The sequence below is a fragment of the Protopterus annectens genome, chromosome 11.part0 (assembly GCF_019279795.1).
Source record: "Protopterus annectens isolate FY-2018-M chromosome 11.part0, PAN1.0, whole genome shotgun sequence".
Taxonomy (NCBI): domain Eukaryota; kingdom Metazoa; phylum Chordata; order Ceratodontiformes; family Protopteridae; genus Protopterus; species Protopterus annectens.
In genome coordinates this window covers 488,094,638-488,114,682 of record NC_056745.1, presented here as the reverse complement: position 1 = coordinate 488,114,682, position 20,045 = coordinate 488,094,638, and the positions used below count along the sequence as shown (strand labels likewise).

General features: G+C 39.8%; 1 protein-coding gene across 1 annotated transcript in view; it reads right to left on the bottom strand.

Annotated features, from left to right (window-relative positions):
- Positions 1-20,045, bottom strand: part of LOC122814959 — a 196,302-nt gene that overhangs the window by 35,573 nt on the left and 140,684 nt on the right. The window contains exon 7 of the mRNA XM_044087216.1: positions 12,536-12,622. Coding sequence (XP_043943151.1) covers positions 12,536-12,622 — 87 coding nt within the window. The remainder of the gene's footprint in view (positions 1-12,535; positions 12,623-20,045) is intronic.

Genomic DNA, 20,045 nt, shown 5'->3' with positions numbered 1-20,045 from the left:
GAATCCTGGTCTCTAGGTCTTTTAAGAGGAGTTGAGGACCAAGGAGGATCTGGAACTGAAATCCCATAAGGAGGCTTTAAGGACATTAAGGCAGAAGATAACCCCTGAGTAAAAGCCTACCACTCACTTTGTGGATCCCTAGAAGCAGAAGAAACATGTTTAATTTTTTGTTTCTTTTTTAAAGGAATGTCGTGAGAAGGCTCAGATCCTGGACAACAGTCAAGAACTGTATCAGGAACTTCTTCCCCAGCTAGAAAGTGAGGAACTCCCCTAGGCTCATCAGAAAAAAATCAACCGTGGTTCCCTCTGAACATCTGAGATGGATGCCTGCAGAGCCTCTTCGAACATGCTGACAGCCTGATGCTCACCAGCCTCCAACACAGTCACAGCAGAGAAATCTGACAACACAGCCGGGAGAGCCTCTGAGTTCATAACAACCTCAGGAGAAACACCTGGCAGAGGCTGGACAGTGGAAGATTCTGGTCATACCTTTTTCACCTTCTTCTTTCCTAACAGCTGACCTTTGGGGTGGGAGATTCCTTCCAAAGTATTATTAGTGAGTAGCCTAAGACGCTGGTTCTTCGGATACAAGGGAGGGGAAGAAAGTCTACTGCGAAGGGTTTTCAGAACAAACGCCTGATAAATAGAACAAGATATATGGTCATGAGAAGCATCTAAGCAAAAAAGACACTTATAGTGGCAGTCTCTATGGGGAATCTGCCTCACACACTGGCATTTACCCTTCCTGGATGACATTAAGCTCAAGGAACACAAAAAACAAGAAAAAACAAAATCCCCAGTGGGACACTTATCTTGCAAAAATGACAAACAGGTGTAGGAAATCCCTGGAGAATGAAAATGGGTTCAACTGGCAGAAGACGGATGCAAGTGAACAAACAGATGTTGTAAAAGATACATTCAGACTAGCAGCAAAGAAATTCTATTTTTGTAAAGCCTGAATGTCACCTTTATGCTCTAAGTTATGCAGAGTGCATATGGTGACGTTTGGCGTACCTTTTATATTCAGAAGTCTTTGGAAGACTGGCCAGACATTGGGCTTCCACTGCAGGGAATCCCATATCGTTAAGAATACTGCAGCACTGAATGTAAGGATATCTCAATGTAAACATTTGCAGAGTCATCTCATGATGTATTCATTCAAAATAAATCCGATTGTTTTATGACAGTATGGTCTGTATTATTTTTTACTTTTTCTAAACACAGTCCTTTTCATAAATGATAAAAATCAACATACAATTAATTTACAGCAGACTGATCATCTCATTACTGCGACCCAAGTAACCATATTCATTACTGGTTTTGTGCTTCCTGCCACTTCCTGCTGTGAAATGCTGTCCTCCACTGTGTCACAACAGTTTGAATATACGTGATTTCTTTGCTGTCTTTCACAGCCACATTTTATCTATTTCATAACTAAAGACTATCCTTTTAAATTCCAAACTAGACGGCTCATCATCTTAAAAAAATTTTCCATGACATTAAAAGTTAACAGCACAATTCCCTACTAGACTCAAAGGACCTTTATGTCTGTCCACACTATCACCGACCACCTAGTTTAAATTACTAGTAGTACTTGTTTGGTAACTATAAAGATACAAAAAGCTGGAACAAAACGTAAATGTATTTACTGTATGCAAAGCAGAATATATCTATATTTCCATTACACTTAATAGCAAATTAACAAGAAAGTCACTTAGATAAAATATGCTGATATCTGTTTCTGCCCCCCCCCCTTTATTTCTGACCCACCACAGACAGACAGGCGCACAGACACACACACACACACACACACACACACACACACACACACACACACACACACACACACACACACACACACACATGCACTCAACATGTAGGCTAGGCTGTAAACCAACCATCCATCTATCCAACCATCCATCCAGCCATCTATCCATCCATCCATCTCATGACTCCTGCAGTAATGCTGTTTATGATAGAAATAGTACAGCTGTTTGAGTATACTTATCATAACAGCAAAATTTCAGAGACAGGATTACTACAGTAGGAGAATTCTCACCCTCTTGCTGTATGGTCCTGCATGAAATTTGTGTTGAATTATCTTTATGATGAGGCGCATGGCAAAGAGGGAGGTGGCGAAAGCTAAGGATAAGGTGTACGGAGAGTTGTATGAGAGATTGGACACTAAAGAGGGAGAAAAGGACCTGTACTGATTGGCTAGACAGAGGGACAGAGCTGGGAAAGATGTGCAGCAAGTAAGGGTGATAAAGGATAGTGAGGGAAAGGTACTCACAAGAGAGGAGAGTGTGTTGAGTAGATGGAAAGAGTATTTTGAGAGGCTGATGAATGAAGAGAATGAGATAGAGAGAAGGTTGGATGATGTGGGGATAGTGAATCAGGAAGTGAAACAGATTAGCAAGGAGGAAGTAAGGACAGCTATGAAGAGGATGAAAAATGGAAAGGCTGTTGGCCCAGATGACATCCCAATGGAAGCATGGAGGTGCTTAGGAGAAATGGCAGTGGAATTTTTAACTAGATTGTTTAATGAAATTTTGGAAAGTCAGAGGATGCCTGTGGAGTGGAGAAGAAGTGTTTTGGTACCTATCTTTAAGAATAAGGTTGATGTGCAGAGCTGCAGTAACTACAGAGGGATAAAATTGATCAGTCACAGCTTGAAGTTATGGGAAAGAGTAGTCGAAGCTAGGTTAAGAAGGGAGGTGATGATTAGTGATCAGCAGTATGGTTTCATGCCAGGCAAGAGCACTACAGATGCAATGTTTGCTCTGAGAGTGTTATTGGAGAAATATAGAGAAGGTCAGAAGGAGTTGCATTGTGTCTTTGTAGACTTGGAGAAAGCATATGACAGGGTGCCTAGAGAAGTGTTGTGGTATTGTATGAGGAAGTCGGGAGTGGCAGAGAAGTATGTAACAGTGGTACAGGATATGTATGAGGGTAGTATGACAGTGGTGAGGACTGCAGTGGGAGTGACAGATCCATTTAAGGTGGAGGTGGGATTACATCAAGGATCAGCTCTGAGTCCTTTCTTATTTGCAATGGTGATGGACAGGTTGACAGATGAGATCAGACAGGAGGCCCCGTGGGCTATGATGTTTGCAGATGACATTGTGATCTGTAGTGAGAGTAGGAATCAGGTTGAGGAGACTCTGGAGAGGTGGAGATATGCTCTAGAGAGCAGAAGAATGAAGGTCAGCAGGGCTAAGACAGAATATATGTGTGTAAATGAGAGGGAGGGTAGAGGAATGGTGAGGATGCAGGGAGTAGAGTTGGTAAAGGTGGATGAGTTTAAGTACTTGGGATCAACAGTTCAGAGTAATGGGGAATGTGGAAGAGAGGTGAAGAAGAGAGTACAGGCAGGGTGGAATGGGTGGAGAAGAGTCTCAGGAGTGATTTGTGACAGACGGGTACCAGTAAGAGTGAAAGGGACAGTCTACAAGAGGGTAGTGAGACCAGCTATGTTATATGGGTTGGAGACAGTGGCATTGACAAAAAGGCAGGAGTCAGAGCTGGATGTGGCAGAGTTAAAGATGTTAAGATTTGCACTCGGTGTGACTAGGATGGATAGGATTAGGAATCAGTATATTAGAGGGTCAGCTCATGTTGGACAGTTTGGAGACAAAGCAAGAGAGACGAGATTGTGTTGGTTTGGACATGTGCTGAGGAGGGATGATGGGTATATTGAGAAAAAGATGCTAAGGATGGAGCTGCCAGGTAAGAGGAAAAGAGGAAGGCCTAAGATAAGGTTTATGGACATGGTGAGAGTGGGCATGCAGGCGGTTGGTGTGACACAGCAAGATGCAGAGGATAGGAAGAAATGGAAAGAGATGATCTGCTGTGGCGACCCCTAATGGGAAAAGCCGAAAGATGATGATGATCTTTATGATTCCCCTACTAATTCCTCACTTCCAACTTCCTGACATATTTACTAGTCATTCAGAACTAGATGACTACACAGATCTACACATAAACACAGAATATTTTTTTTAGATGGTGAAACCCTCTGCATCCTATAACTGTAGAACTGCCACACAACCTTAGGGCAAAAAGTTCCTGGTAAAAGTGACAAGACTTGGCAGCAAAAGGACTCTAATTCTCCTGCTGAAACAATGGGAAAGATGACCTGGAAAGAGTAACATTCATTAGTTACAACAGACAGAGACGACAATCTTTGTATAAACTTCATTATGAATTCTGATCATACCTCTCAACCTCCTAGGGTAAGAAATCTGGACAAAGGCAAAAATAATGGGGGACAAAAGCCCAAAATAAGGACAAATTTTAAATATTGCTCTTATAAACTCATAAACTTAGAAAGTTGCTAAAATAACTGGTCTTGCATTAGCATGCATTTTCTGAAGGAAATAAAGTGTGAAACTCAAATGTCTGTCATTATTTACTGGCTTCAATCTTCAATGATTTGCCAAAAAAAAGTAAATTTTATAACGAACATACCAAAACTATGAGGCAAAAATCTGGACATTCTTCAAAAATCAAGACAGTTGAGAGGTATGATTCTGATTTAGTCTTTGTTATTTATACTAGGCTTCTTATTTTGCAATATATTTTCCCTGTTTTACATTTTAAACATATTCTTATAGAATCATAGGATCATAGGAAGTTACTAGGCTATGGGCCCTGAGGACCTTATAAGGCTAGCCAAGAGTTTAGCCCATGATTAGACAAGTCAGCACCCGATGCCCCAGTCCAGCAGGGGTACAGGTGGAATCCCAGGGGAGTATTTCCTGTTTCCCATCCAGTTATCCAGGTTGCACTTAAAAAAGGATAATGAGGTACTCTGCTTGACATGGAGAGGGAGTCTATTTCACAGATGGGGGAGTCTCTGGGACACATCTGTCCCACCAACAAGTCCTATTGATGTCACAGACCAGGTTGAGGTCACATGTGGGGGTTACTCGAGTGGAGCTTGACTTGTGGATATGCAGCAGTCCCATCAAGGCGGGGTCTGAGATTTCTTTGTATGCCAGACAGAGGTTACCTTTGAGGAGTCTGTATGAAACTGAGTAGAGGGACATGGCTTTTAGCCTGTCAGTGTAAGATAGATGTCTGAAGCCCTGGATTCTCCTACTGAGGAACCTCTGTGGCCTCGCCAGCTGCTGCATTGTACTAATAATGGGCCTTATAAGGGTAGAATGCAGGGATATTATGACCTCCTTGTCCCTGGATAAGATACCCTTCCATATAAGGTAGGCCATGTCGAAAGTTTTCCATAGAATGGAAGCAACATGGTGGACAAAAGTCAGGTTGTTATCAACCTGGATGGCCAAATCCCTCATAACTGATTGCATGCTTAGGAAGTTGTTATTAATGTGATCATTTGTGGGGATGTCACTCTCCTCAAAGGGGATGATGATGCATTTTTTTTTATTCAGCTTGAGGCCATGTTTCTGGCACCAATCATTTGTTTTAGGCAGATCCTCTTGGGGGATGTCCACATCACTAGGGGAATTGATGACAACGCCCAGCTTGCAATCATCTGCAAACTTGGTCAGCCATAGCCCATTGGTTCTGCCATGCACTTCAGAAAAGTATATCCCAAATAGAGGCCCCAAGACTGATCCCTGGGGTACGCCGCTCATTACGGGGTCTACTACTTGAGGTGGTTTCCCCTATTTTGACTAGGTGGGTTTTATCAGTGAGACAGTTTGCTACCCATCTGGTAACATACGGATTGATGCCCAGTTGAGAGATTTTTATCTATTATGCCTGAGTGGGGAATAGTGTCGAAGGCTTTGGCCAGGTCAAGGAAGGTGGGGTGCACCATCTTCCCCTCATCCATGGCTTTCGTGACTGTCTCAAAGAAGTCGACCAAATTTAACAGACATGACCTCCTCTTGACAAAGTCAAACTGTGTGGGATCGACTCTCTGGAGGTTGCCAATGTCCTTGTTAATGAGGTCCATGATAATCCATTCCATAGCCTTGCAGATTAGGCTAGTTAGGCTGATGGGTCTATAATTTCCCAGATCGGTGGATGATCCATCTTTGTGCAAAGGGATGACAGTGGCTGTCTTCCACTCAGCTGGGACAAAGCTGGTACTCAGGCTTTTGTTGAATAGGTCACCTAATGGTGCTGCAGATTCCTGCTTGAGTTCATGTAGAATGCAGCCTGGGATGTTATCGGGTCCCATGGAGGCTGTATTTATTTGCCTTTGAGAGGGTAGTGATGACCTGTTCCCTAGAGATAAGGGGAGCGGGGCAGGTACTGGGGATGTCTTGATTTACTGATGAGGGACAGTGGGGTGAAGTTTTTGCTGAACGTGTCATCCAGCAAGTTGGCTATATCTACAGCAGTTGTGTATGTGGTGTCCTTAACCACCACTTCTGAGCAGATCTGGGTGCTGCCTTTGAGACTGTGGACATATGTAAAGAAGGCCTTATGATTGTCTTTAGTAGATGTGGCCAATTTGGACTCAAAGTTTGCTTTGGAGGATTTCACTAGTGCTCTTATTTGCTTGTTCAGACTAAAGAGAGATTGCTTCCAATTGGGCACGTGCTCCTTATTGGTCCTGGACAGCACTTTTTTCCTTTTGTTATAGAGTTTATTTATTGCAGATGTTCAACAGCCAAGTTTACTCTTCCTTGCGGAGTATGATTTCATCCTGTCGGGTATTCCTGATTCCATGCATCTATATAAATGCTCATATACTACTTTGGTGTAGATTTGGATATTTGTGCCAGTTCCTACAGAGGGGGAGGGGGCTGTGAAGCTGTTTATACTATCCCTCAGGAGTTTGTAATCAGCTTTGGAGAAGTTTTTTGTTTGACCCTAGCTAGAGGGGGGGTCGGAAAGATGGTAACTTTGAAAGTAACTACTTTATGGTCACATCCTACCAGGGAGGATGATACTGTAGGGATGCTGCAGTAGTTACTCATGTTGGTTAATACCAGTTCCAAGATATTATCACCGCTTGTGGGGGTATCAACTAGCTGTTTCAAGGCATTTGCTTTGACACAATCGAGGAATCTCTGGGCATTTATGTTCTGGCATGAGTAGTTCTTCAAATCTATGTTTGGGTAGTTAAAGTCAACCATGATCAGGGTAAAGGGTTGAATCTTGATAGATTTGAAGAGGGCCAGATAGGCAGAGTGGGCAACTTGAGTCAAATTTGTGGGCCTGCAGCTTTCTATGATTTGAATAAGGGTCTTGCCAATGGATAACTGCACCTGGAGTGTTTCATGTGCATCATACTGACTGACCAGCCTGGAGATGTGTATGTTTTTAATACATATTGAAACTCCACCTCCTTTGGCTTTACCACCTACAGTTTAGGGTCTGAATGTATGATAGGATGAGTAACCAGATAAGGCTGTGGTGCCCTCTGCAGCTTTGAACCAGGTTTCAGTGACTGCACAAATGTCAGCATCTTCCAGGGTAAAGAATGCTTGCAATGAGTGCAGTTTCATGTTTAGACTCCTAGCATTTAGCAGCAGGACCTTTAATTTGCATTTTGTTAAAATTTTTATGTTGGTAGCTTTGACCTCATCACTTTTCCTAAAAAAGGCACTATGGGGGAGACAAAAGCCTTTGCCAGAAGCCTGAAGTCCAGATAAGACAGATGTAGGCCATCTTTGGCAAAGCATCATGGATTGTCGATCATATCTTCTCAGGCTGTCAGGTACTGGATTCCCCTGGAATGACACAAGAAACTAAGCCAATTGTTAAAGTCAATCATTTCCTGTTTGTATTGCTAAAATCTCTACTACTTCTTGTTTAGACTTCTCTGAGGCTGTTTAGCTGTTATGGCCTACACTAACACAGTTTGTTGGTGCATCATTCTGTCTTTGTTCTGTCTTGAGCTACATAAAAGAATACAGCAATAGTGCATACATGGTGAACTTTCATTTACAGGCAGGATTCCACCAATGGTCACTGCCTGAAGATGCATGGCCCACATGGCATCTCACTGCTTGAAACGATCATGCCACTAACTGATCATTAGTCATTCTTGCTGCAATTCTCATATTCAAATATACCCCCACAGTAGTCCTTTCCCAGTAGTGGGATTTCAAGCATTAGGAACAAAAAGGGCAACAAGTAAGGAAAGCTTCAGAATACGTTTAAGGAAATATGGCACTGGGTGTGGAGATGCAATTGGAAAAAGTAGTACGCAATCAGAAAGCCACAGCATCTGCAACACTGAAGGACATGGAAAGGACCAGGATTCTAGAAACTGAAGCAGCTAAGAGATATGAATTGCCAGAAATAAACAATGCTCGCTGGGAATAACAGAAGCTCTGCTAGTGTCAATAATGGTAACAATGACAGTGAAGCAACAGGGCATATAAAATGTATCTGAAACTTGGCAGACTTTGTTGCTGTTTGTTTCCTTTTTGTAATGTTACATCTTATCATGCTGAACAGAAAATAGACACTTTTATTTTTTGCCAGTAACAAAATGGCAGTGAAGTCATATATTTTTGCAGGGTATGGTGTTTATTTCACCTTTGCCCTTTACATAATATAGCCAATCTCCAAGTTATAGCAAAGGAAAATATTAATAATTTTTATGTATTAAAAAAAGTTGAAAGTTCTGAAAGTTGCAGAATACTCTGCAGCAGTTATGGAGTTCCAGAGGGACAATTTCGTTGCCATCAAGAGGGCATTTTTTTTGCCTCCATGCATCTGGCTTGCAGTCCTATGGATGGTGCAACTAGGGTAGCATGAAATGGAACCACTCTTCACTTTTGATATTGGCAGCACTTTAATATTTACCAATGCTTTTCTGGTATAGGTCTTCAGCGTCTGACTTAAAGGACCACTACGGGCAAACAATGAAAAAACATATTTTTTTTGTCTTGCCATGATTTGCTGCACCTCCTAGTGCTGCCTGCAGCAAAATAGGTATTCATTCCTATTTTTTTTTTGTTTTTGCTATTGTCTGACCTCATGGGGGCAGACATTGTGTTTCCTTTGGAAGGCTAAATCTGTCTCATGGTGCACATACTGAGAACGGGTGGCCATGCCATTTGTTGTCAGACTAGACTTCCATTCACTTAGAATGGAACACCTGAAAAAAACTGCCAAGTTTGAGTCTGCAGCTCGTTTGTCATTGGCTGGTGTGTGCTGAGTTTTGCAAATGTTCCTGTTGATGTACTGCACATTCTCTGAAAGAAACTTGCAAAAGTGTCAACATATTACTGAGATAAACACTTCACAAGGAGCAGTTTTGCAAGTTTCAATTCCTGGCCAGGTTACTCCTCCCATTTCCCCTCCTTCAGTGGGCTACAGTCTCACATTTCCAGCTTGAGTGGATTCAACAGTTTTGTCGGCTTTGCATGACAATAGACAGGAGGATCGCAGCCTGGTGTGCCACTGGGGCTGTTCCCTTGTGTGTCTCTTCACTTCTGAGTGGCATTTTCCAGGAGTAGAAAAAAGTGCACACGATCCAGAGTTTGGGCCAATCTGTACATTTAATGTGCACAGTGGAGCTTTCAGTTTGTAGTGCATTCTGGCTGCTGACATGGTTATCTTTACATAGTTGTTCTCTTACAGTATAACCCAAACTTATGGTATTTAATGCCAAGCTTTACAACAGTTCTCAGTTTCTTAACAGTGACCTCCCAGGCTTATGATGTGACCCAGTACTTTGTCAATATATTGTAAATACATAGATTAATACAACTATTTGTGCACATATGGCACATACAAATACACATATACCATCATTAAAACAAGATAAATGCAATATAAATCATATATTTATGATTTCTAGTTTGACCCTGTCAATGGAAACTTCTTTTTGAATTTATCTGCCACATTCACTTCAAAATTGGAAGTCTGTTATAATAAGATTTCTAAATTTGTCACCAAAGCCAAATACTCCTCCCATCACTGTATTGCCCTTAATTTGTTACACTGGCTTGAACTCTTCAACCATCTAGACTATCTTCAGATTCCCACAGCCCACAAACTAATCTTTCAACCCTCTTAAGTGCCCTGCTCTATGCAACCTCCTTTTCCCCTACACCTCTCTGAGAACTCCCATGTCTCACCAAAACCTAATCTGTGCCCGAAAACCCAACAACTCTGCTGGTCAATTCCTGCTGTCCTTTTCCTTAGCAAGAAAATGGAATTATCTTCCTCTCCAAGGACCTGTGCAGACTTTGAAAGCTTTAAATCTCAGTTACATTCCTACCTTTACTCTAACAGAAGATGCAACTGCATTCTCCCCACCTAGTCCTATAATTCTCTCTCCACCTCTAAACCCCTCTCCAGCTATGATTAGCCTCTCTAGCTATGATCTGTAGGCTACCATACACATTTACATATTGTAAATATCAAATTTGTACCATGTACCTAAGAATTTACACCTGCTCTCTAGCAAGAAACATAACTGTAAATTGTTCTTTTCTATATTGTATCTGTAGCTAAACTTTGTAACATGGAGCCTTTCTCCCCGGGCCTCCACTGAAAACTTGCTCCCTGAGCCCAGTGGACATCCCCGGTCATCAAACTGGAAATAAAAATAAATAAATAAGTAAATAAATATATTTCACTGGCTTCCTACTATAGGATCTCTACCAGCATCAGTAGGAAACCAGGCTTCATTAATGGCCTAGAAGCTGAGAAGCATCAGACGGCCAGCATTTCATCCTCATGGGGTTGTTGTTTGTAATAACTTTATTAAAGTTTAAAGTCCAGTCACAGACATTACATTTGCAAGGTAGTAATGGTGTTAACACCTGTCTTACACAGAATTGTGCACACATGGAAGCTGGAATACACATAGCCCTTGCACAATGCATGGAGAGAGAAACTGGAGGAAAGTCTGATATAAGCAGAAAATCCATATAAGCAGCACTATTACTGTCCTGGCTGCACAACTATTCACCAGCTTTTGTGTCCTACTGTCCCCTAAGATGGATATCAAAAGGCTAATCTTCAATGGGAGGAGGCGGACTCCCATAAGGTGATGTGGTGTATATATCTTGTTAGGGAAACAAAATTACCAGTATGCAGCTCAACAGTGGTGTTAGCAGTGTTCCTACGCCAAAAAAATAGAAACAAAAATCTTTTATAAAGGTCAGTAATCACATGTTAAATGAAATGAGCTACTGGGCCCTTTCACTGTAGTAACAATAGGTGATGTTTAAAATGGTGGTAAAAATGTTTGAAGTTAAGGATGAAATTATTCCAGGCATCATTAAATGAAAATATTCTGTTAAAACAGGAAAATTGATGAAGCACCCACAACTATTAAATAACAATCCTTCCTATTAGATGATGCAGTGTTCAAACTGTCTGAAATTACACTATATGATACCAAAAAATGATTGAGTTATAGAAATTTCTTAGTCATTTGAAGTCTATCGTAGCATTAGGAACAGAGAGGTGACTATCACTCCCAGTAAATAGTATCTCATGGGGCCTTTTGCTTCTGCTATTAACATCTTAGCAAAGGATACCCAGCTGGTGGCCTCTAAGGGTGCTTAGTCCAGCCACATACTAGTCTTAATCTCACTTACCAACATGAAGTGGCAGGTATAGTTCTTGCCACTGCTGATATTAGTACTACACCCCTTATGGGAAATACTGACAACACAGTCAGCTCTGGGGCACAAACATGGGTTTAAATAGACAGCTCCAGCACCAGTTACAGAAGGATCAGGGTGAAAAGCCAGTTTTCCATTCAGGGAAGAAGGCAGTGAGATGTAAGTACTCCACAGCTCACATGTCATTTAGCAGACAGCTAAAAGCTAAGGTCAAGACAGGTGATGATGGAGATGTGTCCATCTGCGGTGTGCAGCAACATGTCTGCTGATTATCATAGGGAGAGGGAACTAGGGACATAAGAAAATTCCTCCACCCCACCCCACCCCCCATGCACACTTGTGACAGCTGTGATTTATTTTCAGTGGGACTGCTTTAGAGACATACATATACAGTTTATTCAGTATTCCACAGTGAAATGTTTTTTATTCATAAAGAACTTATTTAGACACTCTAGCTGTGATTTCTGTCTCTGAAATTATAGAATAGCCTAATGCAAGCAGAGACAAAAATCATGGCAGATATCTATACACAGTCTATACATGTAATACACTGAGCACTGTGTTTAGAGATGCAGCTAACATCCTTTTCAAAGCACATGACTTTAAAGGCCTAAAAGTACATCTGCACTGTTAATCGAAAAAGTGACAGCAGGAACAGTTGAGAAATGTACCATCTCATCCATATCAGTTGGGCAGATGCTGCCAGACAAGATCATGTAGGAGGGAAGGAAGATGGAAGGGGTGCAATCTACCTTTTTTTGTTAATATCACCATAATGATCCTATTTAAATGTTAAACATAAATATGAAATACAACCTGAATATAAAAGAACAAACCACAGAAGGGCACGTAAAAAGACTTTGGTCAGACAAAAAGAGCTGAAATGACTCAACCAGCTAAACTAGGTTACATTCTCAATACTGAGTAACTACAGCTTAAGACTGTGTACAGTCACCCTTCCATCCACTAGCATTCAAAGTTCAGAGCCAAAAGATAAAACCTACTTGTGCCAAATCATCCAAGGAGCTGAATATATGCCTTCTTTTCTCCAATGAATTCACTCCTGTCTCTTTCGTATAGTCTTGTGGTGTCTGAAAGAGGAAAACATTTCCTTATTAAAATATTTTGTTCTGCTATACATCTGTGAAGTCTACATATTATTTAGTTCCGATATAATTTCACTCAATATGCATGCAGCAAATAAATGCTGCCTAATGTGATGATAATATTATTGTTTGCAATCAAAACAACATATTCTTACAACTCATGCATGAAACTTCTGGTGCTGTCCACTGAAATAGCATTCAGCTGTCAAAAAAATGTTTTCTGCCTTGTGAAGTAGCCTACTTCAACTTCTACATCCATACAACTGTCATTGGGGGAGAAAGAAAGGTGAGTTCCAGTGATGACATCTATTCTGCGGAAGATGGCTAAAAGACTGCAAGAGTTAAAGGAAAAGTCCATCTTTACCTGCAGTTTAACTCAATCTTATGGGTTCTTTTCTACCTGTAGCATGTTTCCAGTATGGTTTAGTTACCAGAAACCAGCCTGTACTTTATAAAAAGTACAGTTATGTAAGAAAACGTACCATAATAGTAGATTTTTGAATGATCACTGCTCAGTAGCCTTGGCTATATGGGTTATATCCTGTGAAGCATATGTTTCCAAAACTTCAGGGCATCTTCCGAGTGCCTAAACTATTGGTCATCTTCAGCAGAGCTGAGTAAAAAGGCAGGTTTGGGCACTAAGCCCTTCAGAGATTTTATGTCAACAGAGAAAATGATAACAAAAAATGAATGCCCACACACTGGCATAAACAACACACCAAAAACAAGGGAGGTGGAGGGAGGGAGCAGCTACTGCAGCAGTGATCAGTAGAACATCTACTGTTATGGTAAGCTTATTTACACAACTGTACTATATTCATCATATTGATCAGTGCAGCAGTAGCCTTAGCTATATGAGTAGATTATGCTAGCTTACTAAGCTAGTTTATGACATTTGGGAGATAGAAGGAGAAAAGTCCAGCAGCCCATGGAGAATGGTCCTAGTAATGCCTGGCCTAGGCCTAGAGGTTGACTCAAGCTTACAGTCCTTTGTAAAAGTGGGTACAGAGAACCAGGTTGCTACTTCTAGAATACTTCTAGAATCCAACCCTTTCCAAAAAGTCATAGCTGAAATGTAGGCCCTGGTAGAGTGGGTCTTGACCCTGCCTGGAATATTTTTTTGTGATGAGTATAACACAAGATAATTGCCATAGACAATCATTTGGAAAAAGTCTGTTTTGACAGTGGTTGTCCTTTCTTTCTGCCTTCATAAGAAATGACTAACTGATCCAAAGATCTGAAAGATTTAGTTCTGTCAAGATAGTACCTGAGTTGTCTGTGAACATCCAAGGTATGGTGTATTCTTTCTCCCTCATTTTTAATTTCAGAAAAAAATAAAGAGAGATGGATAGTTTGGCTTAAAGTAAATTCAAATACCACTTTTGTCATAAAAGAAGGATTACTTCTCAAAGAAACCATGTCTGTGCAACTCAGATACTCTTTTTGCAGAGCTCAGCGCAATTAGTAAAACTGTTTTCCATGTTAAGATCCTCAAGTCAGCCAGGAAAGCTGTTTCAAATGGAGCAAGTGTTAGCTTTTCTAACACAAAATTAAGATCCTAAGGAGGGGCCAAAGATTTTCTTTGTAGCTTCTTATGCAAAACCCCTTTCAAAACCATTTGGACATTAGAATGCATTGAAAAGGAGGACACATGTGCAGACATGCTGAACTTGGTGATAAATTAACCTTGATGAAGGTCATAGGATAGTAACTCACACAAATATTGTAAAACTAGAGAACAACTAGCCCTGAATGGGTGCTGGTAATATTACTGGTACCAACTAGAAAACCTTTTCCATTTACTAATGTATGATTTTCTAGTAGCAGGCTTACTTGCTTCCATAGTACTTGCTGCACATCCTCAGTAAACAGGAGCTTAAAGGCAAATAACCCTGTCATCCAGGCAGTCAACTGAAGCTGATTTGGGTCAAATTTATCAAACACTCCTGCTCATGTGTGAGTAGATGCAGTCTGTGTGGAAGCTTATGGTAACTGCCCCTGGCTATTTCCAAAAGAAGGGAGAACCACGGTTGCCTGAGGCAGAAGGACGTCACCACTATGATCTTAGGGATTCATTCTGAATCTTCAGAAGTACCCTAGATATCAGTGGAAAGAATTTCTGACCAAGGAAAAGAAAACAAATCTGTCTTCCAGGCCTTCATGCATAGAGTCCCAGAACAGCATCTTTCCAGATGAATGTTCAGAGAGGAGACAAATAGATCTACTTGAGGAATTCTTTATAGAAGAATGAAATCTTAGAAGACTCCCTTTTCTAACTTCTATTCATGAGGGTCTGCCCTTGTCCTGCTCAGCTTGTCTGCTGCACATTTTTGCTTTGACAGAATGTAGGATGCCCATAGAGAGAGATTGTACTTGAAAATATATCTCAAAGTAACGTAGCTGATCTGCAAAGGAGGTATGACCTGGCTCATGTTTGCTTGTTGATATATCACATTGTGTGCAACAACTTGAAGAGGTCCTGACGAAGAAATATTCAGTGAGTTGAATACATTGATCAGGGCAAGCATCTCTTTTATATTTATGTGCATGCATCTGTCCTTGGTGTCCCACATACCTTGCACTTTTATCCTTCCTGAAACTGCTCCCCAAGCAAAGTCCAAGGTGTCTGTGGTGGCTGATTGCACTGGAACAGACAGGGAGAAGGGGAGACCTAGATTAAAGGATATTTGCTGTCTCCATCAAGTGATTTCTTTTCCATGAATACAACACACGTAGAGCTGTCACCATGTCTTTGTAAAAGGAACATCAGCCACCAACAAATTTAGCATGTAATGTGGAATATATGTTATAACGTTGGATGTGTACAATGAGATAGTCCAGTTCACCAAAAGAAGTACCCCACCTTTTGTAAAATCCAAAAACTTGTTTATTCATAAGACAAAGTTAAGCACTTTCATCCTGTTCCCATTCAGGACATCATCAGAACTAAAAAAACTGTTTTCTTCCTCCCATTTAAATATGTGAAATCATTAATTAAATAATTGTTAAAATTCCATTTGTTTAGCATCAAATGTATGTAGAAACATTTATAAGACCAAATACTTATGAAACAACCATTATTTTCACTCTCAATTACAATTGTCATGCGAACAGTTGATATGGAGTTGTAGAATGTTCTGTTTTCCTCAATGCAATATTCTAACATGGCAAGAGGATCAGATTTTTCATTAAATAATGCTAACTGTAATCCAGGATATATTTTCAACAAAAATTTAACTTTTTTTGATTTAAAAGAATGTCTCCAACCAGATTTTACACCTCAGATGAATGAACATGTGAACAATTTCGGTTTATATGCAGACAACATCAGTAACTTGAAAAGACTACTATTTCAATATAGGTCACTGCACTCAGACAACGGTTTTCTTAAAAATGCATAAAAAGAAAGCAAGTTCCAAAGGGATAATAATAACATTGTGAAAGGTATTGTTTTTCATTCCAAATTGGTTGAAATGTTTAATAGATGGGGGTTCGAACTCATGAGGGCTATTATGGCATACAATGACAACATTATGAAGAGCTTGTTGAGTGCGACAGAATGTGAATAAAATCATACAAAATTATTTACTGATCACCTTGGATGAGTATAAGAGTATGTATGAAAAAACATTTAATGAAGTGGAAAACAAGTGTAAAGTTTCAAAAACTCATAAACTCAATAAATTAGATAAGGATAGGAAGGATTATGAATAGAAGATAGTATACCCCTTACCTAAATCTGTGGTAAATAGAGTAGGGGTAAATTTGTTCATGAAATACAGACTCATACAAATAAGAAAGTAATGGGGATTATAGAGCAAATAATACTGAGGAATTGGGCAAGTTTTCGGCAAGTTTAGAAGACCCTTTAGAGTCCCTTCCATGATGGTTGGAATAGTTAAATAACAGAGTACATCAACACAACACAACTCCTTGAGGTCCACACAGAGGGGGAAGAGATGGAAGAGGAGGAAGAAAAAGGCAATAGTTAATAATAAAGTTATTGACGGTAGTGATTTACATATTACATCTAATCCAATTTCGATTAATGGAATTGTCTGGGAATGTGATAATTTCAAGGTCTTTAATTATAGTAATATTATTTTAGATACAACACATTTTTCTCTTTTCAAAAAAGGATTGTCTTTCATTCCGTCTACTTCATTCAATTATGCACGTACATTAGTTGACTTCATATTATTTTTAAGGAAGTTAAATTTCAACATTTTATTTGAGCCAGAAGGGAAGGTCCTTGACAATAAATTTAGGACGAAAAGTATCATGAATTTGCCCTTACACTATTCTACAACAAATATAAAGTTTTTGGGAATACCAATTAAAGTTTCTGTCATAACATAGAATGACAAAAGGATGTAACTTAAACAACAATGAGTGTTTATTATTAAGAGCATTATTTAATGATGTGGGTTTATGTATCATGAAACCAGACAAAGAGGGAGGTGTCGGTATTATGGATAGTGTGAACTATGTATGTCAAACATATGTAATGAGGGTGATACATATACAGTTGCATCAATTAATGAAGTTGACATCTCCTGTCATTATATAGATTGTATTTTGTATGATTTATTGATGCAAGAGGTCATTGACAATGATACATATGAGTTTTTAGTGAACAAACACCCTAGAATTCCATCTGTTTTTGGAATACCAAATGTTCATAAGGATAAAAACAACCTCTCCCTGAGGTTAGTTTTATCAGCAAGTGGTTCAAAAACGTATCCACTCACAGTGTATATCGATAGCAAGTTAAAAGGTTTTTTGATATAAAAACACATATAGTGAAAAACTCATGGTATTTTTTTGTCTCAGGTCAATGATACTGAATCATACAAGATATCATATTTGTCACAATTAATGTAAAGATCTTTTTACTGTCATTCTGCAAGCACTGGGCCTAGAATAGTTTCAGGATATTTTATTCATGCTTGCCCACTTATAAGTGAATGACATTCATACCCTTTGTGATTTGATGGAATTGGTTCTGAAACACAATTATATTTATTATGAAGGAGAAATAGTCAAACAAAGTAGTGTAGTGGCAATGGGGCCATTATGTGCCCCCATTTTTGTGAACTTAGTGTTATATAAATAGAGGGATATAGGAAGCCGTCAAACTCTGGACCCCATGCAGTTCGGATTTGTGAAGGGTAGATCATGCCTGCTCAATCTGGCAGACTTCTTTGACTCAGCCACCAGAGCCTATCTCGATCTTGCCAAGGTCTTTGATACCATTCCCCGCTCTGGAATCATTGATAGACTCAATAGTCTAGAAATGAACCCCTATGTCACAAGGTGGGTTGCTAACTGGCTCACGGATAGAACTCACACTGTGAAGGTTGCAGACTCGGACTAGCGACCAGTCACAAGTGGTGTCCTACAGGGATCTGTCCTGGGTCCCATTCTGTTCACCATCTATTTCTCAGAAGTTCAAGCCAACACAAAAGGATTCTGGCTGACCAAGTTTGCAGATGATTGCAAACTGGGAGCCATTATAGAATCCCCAACTGATGTAGACATCCTACAAAGGGGCCTCACTGACACCAATGACTGGTGCCTGAACCACAGCCTTAAACTAAATGCCAAAAAATGCATCATTATTCCCTTTGGGAAAAACTCTTGTGCCCATGAACTACCACATCAACAGTGTTCCACTTAACTCAGAAGGTGTAATAAGAGATCTGGGAACACAGGTTAATAGCAACCTCTCCTTTGACAACCACATCACCGCTGTGGTTAGAAAATCCTTTTATGTGGCACATCTCATCACAAAGGGTTTCTCATCTAGGAAAAAAGAGGTCATCGTCCCTCTCTACTCGTCCCTCATTAGACCTATTATAGAATACAATGCCCCTTTTGGCATGTACCTCACTGGACACCTGCAACAGCTGGAAAGGCCACAAAAATACCTCACCAAGAGGATTCTAGGCCTTAAACACATGCCCTATACTGACAGACTCAAAAAACTCCAGCTATACCCAGTCTCATATCGCCTCCTTAGAGCAGATCTCTGCTTATAGACACTCACAAAAAAAGCTCTTCAGCTCCACAGGATAAGCAGCTAAATCCAAATAAGACAACAGCCAGTTCACCAAAGCAGTTTATTCTCTGTAGATACTCTTCTCTAGCGCCTCGGCTACACAAAGCCTTCAAGGAGTAACTAACAAAACACTTCCATCCAATACTTATACACACCTACATTATCACATTATATAATCAAACATCAATTTAACAATTAAGAAACCAATTAAAAAAAAGAGAGAAAGCAGCATATTTATATAACACTTTTCCAGCAGCAGTCAGTGTTTAACCCTTTTGGTACCAGTGTTTGATATTTTAAAATAAAAATTAATTCTTTCTTTAAAAGTAAATTTTTTAAAACATTATTAGAAAAGAAGCTAGTGAAGAAAGTATAAAAAATTTACTTTTAAAGAAAGAATTAATTTTTATTTTAAAATATCAAACACTGGTACCAAAAGGGTTAAACACTGACTGCTGCTGGAAAAGTGTTATATAAATATGCTGCTTTCTCTCTTTTTTTTAATTGGTTTCTTAATTGTTAAATTGATGTTTGATTATATAATGTGATAATGTAGGTGTGTATAAGTATTGGATGGAAGTGTTTTGTTAGTTACTCCTTGAAGGCTTTGTGTAGCCGAGGTGCTAGAGAAGAGTATCTACAGAGAATAAACTGCTTTGGTGAACTGGCTGTTGTCTTATTTGGATTTAGCTGCTTATCCTGTGGAGCTGAAGAGCTTTTGTTGTGAGTGTCTATTGGTTTTTCATCGTTCCTTATGGCCAGTGATCCAGGGGCTAATATACCCAGAATTTTTAGGGAGGAGAATACAGCTACCTCCCAGCGATCCATAGAGGGTTTCCTTAATCGGAATGTAGAACCGAATCGCACAGAAGTTACTGGGGATGCTAATTCAGGTATCCCGATTTGGGAACTTTTTTTGCAGAGACTCGAAGCAAGAGAGACATTAATCCATTGGTCCATGTTGGGAAGAGATCTACAGAGTATCCTGGTGAAGTTAAAGTTTTACTGTCCAAGTTAAGCAATTTAATGGATAAAGAAATGCTGACATATTACAACTATACCAGCTTACAAAGGTATGTTGATCTGAATATAGTGCCGAGAGGCTTAAGAGCCATCAAACTCCCATCGGAACCGTTTGTTCCCACATGTACAACAGATAAGGCTTTTATGAGCAGATGGGAGAAAGCGGCACATTTATGTTCAATTGAATGGCTAAAAATATTAATAGAGCGGGACATTCTAAAATTATCGAATATCAAAAAAGACATCAATTTACTGTGTATGAATCTAACTGATGTACTAGATAAAATCAAATTTGAATCTTGCTTGATTGAGATTCAAGAAAAA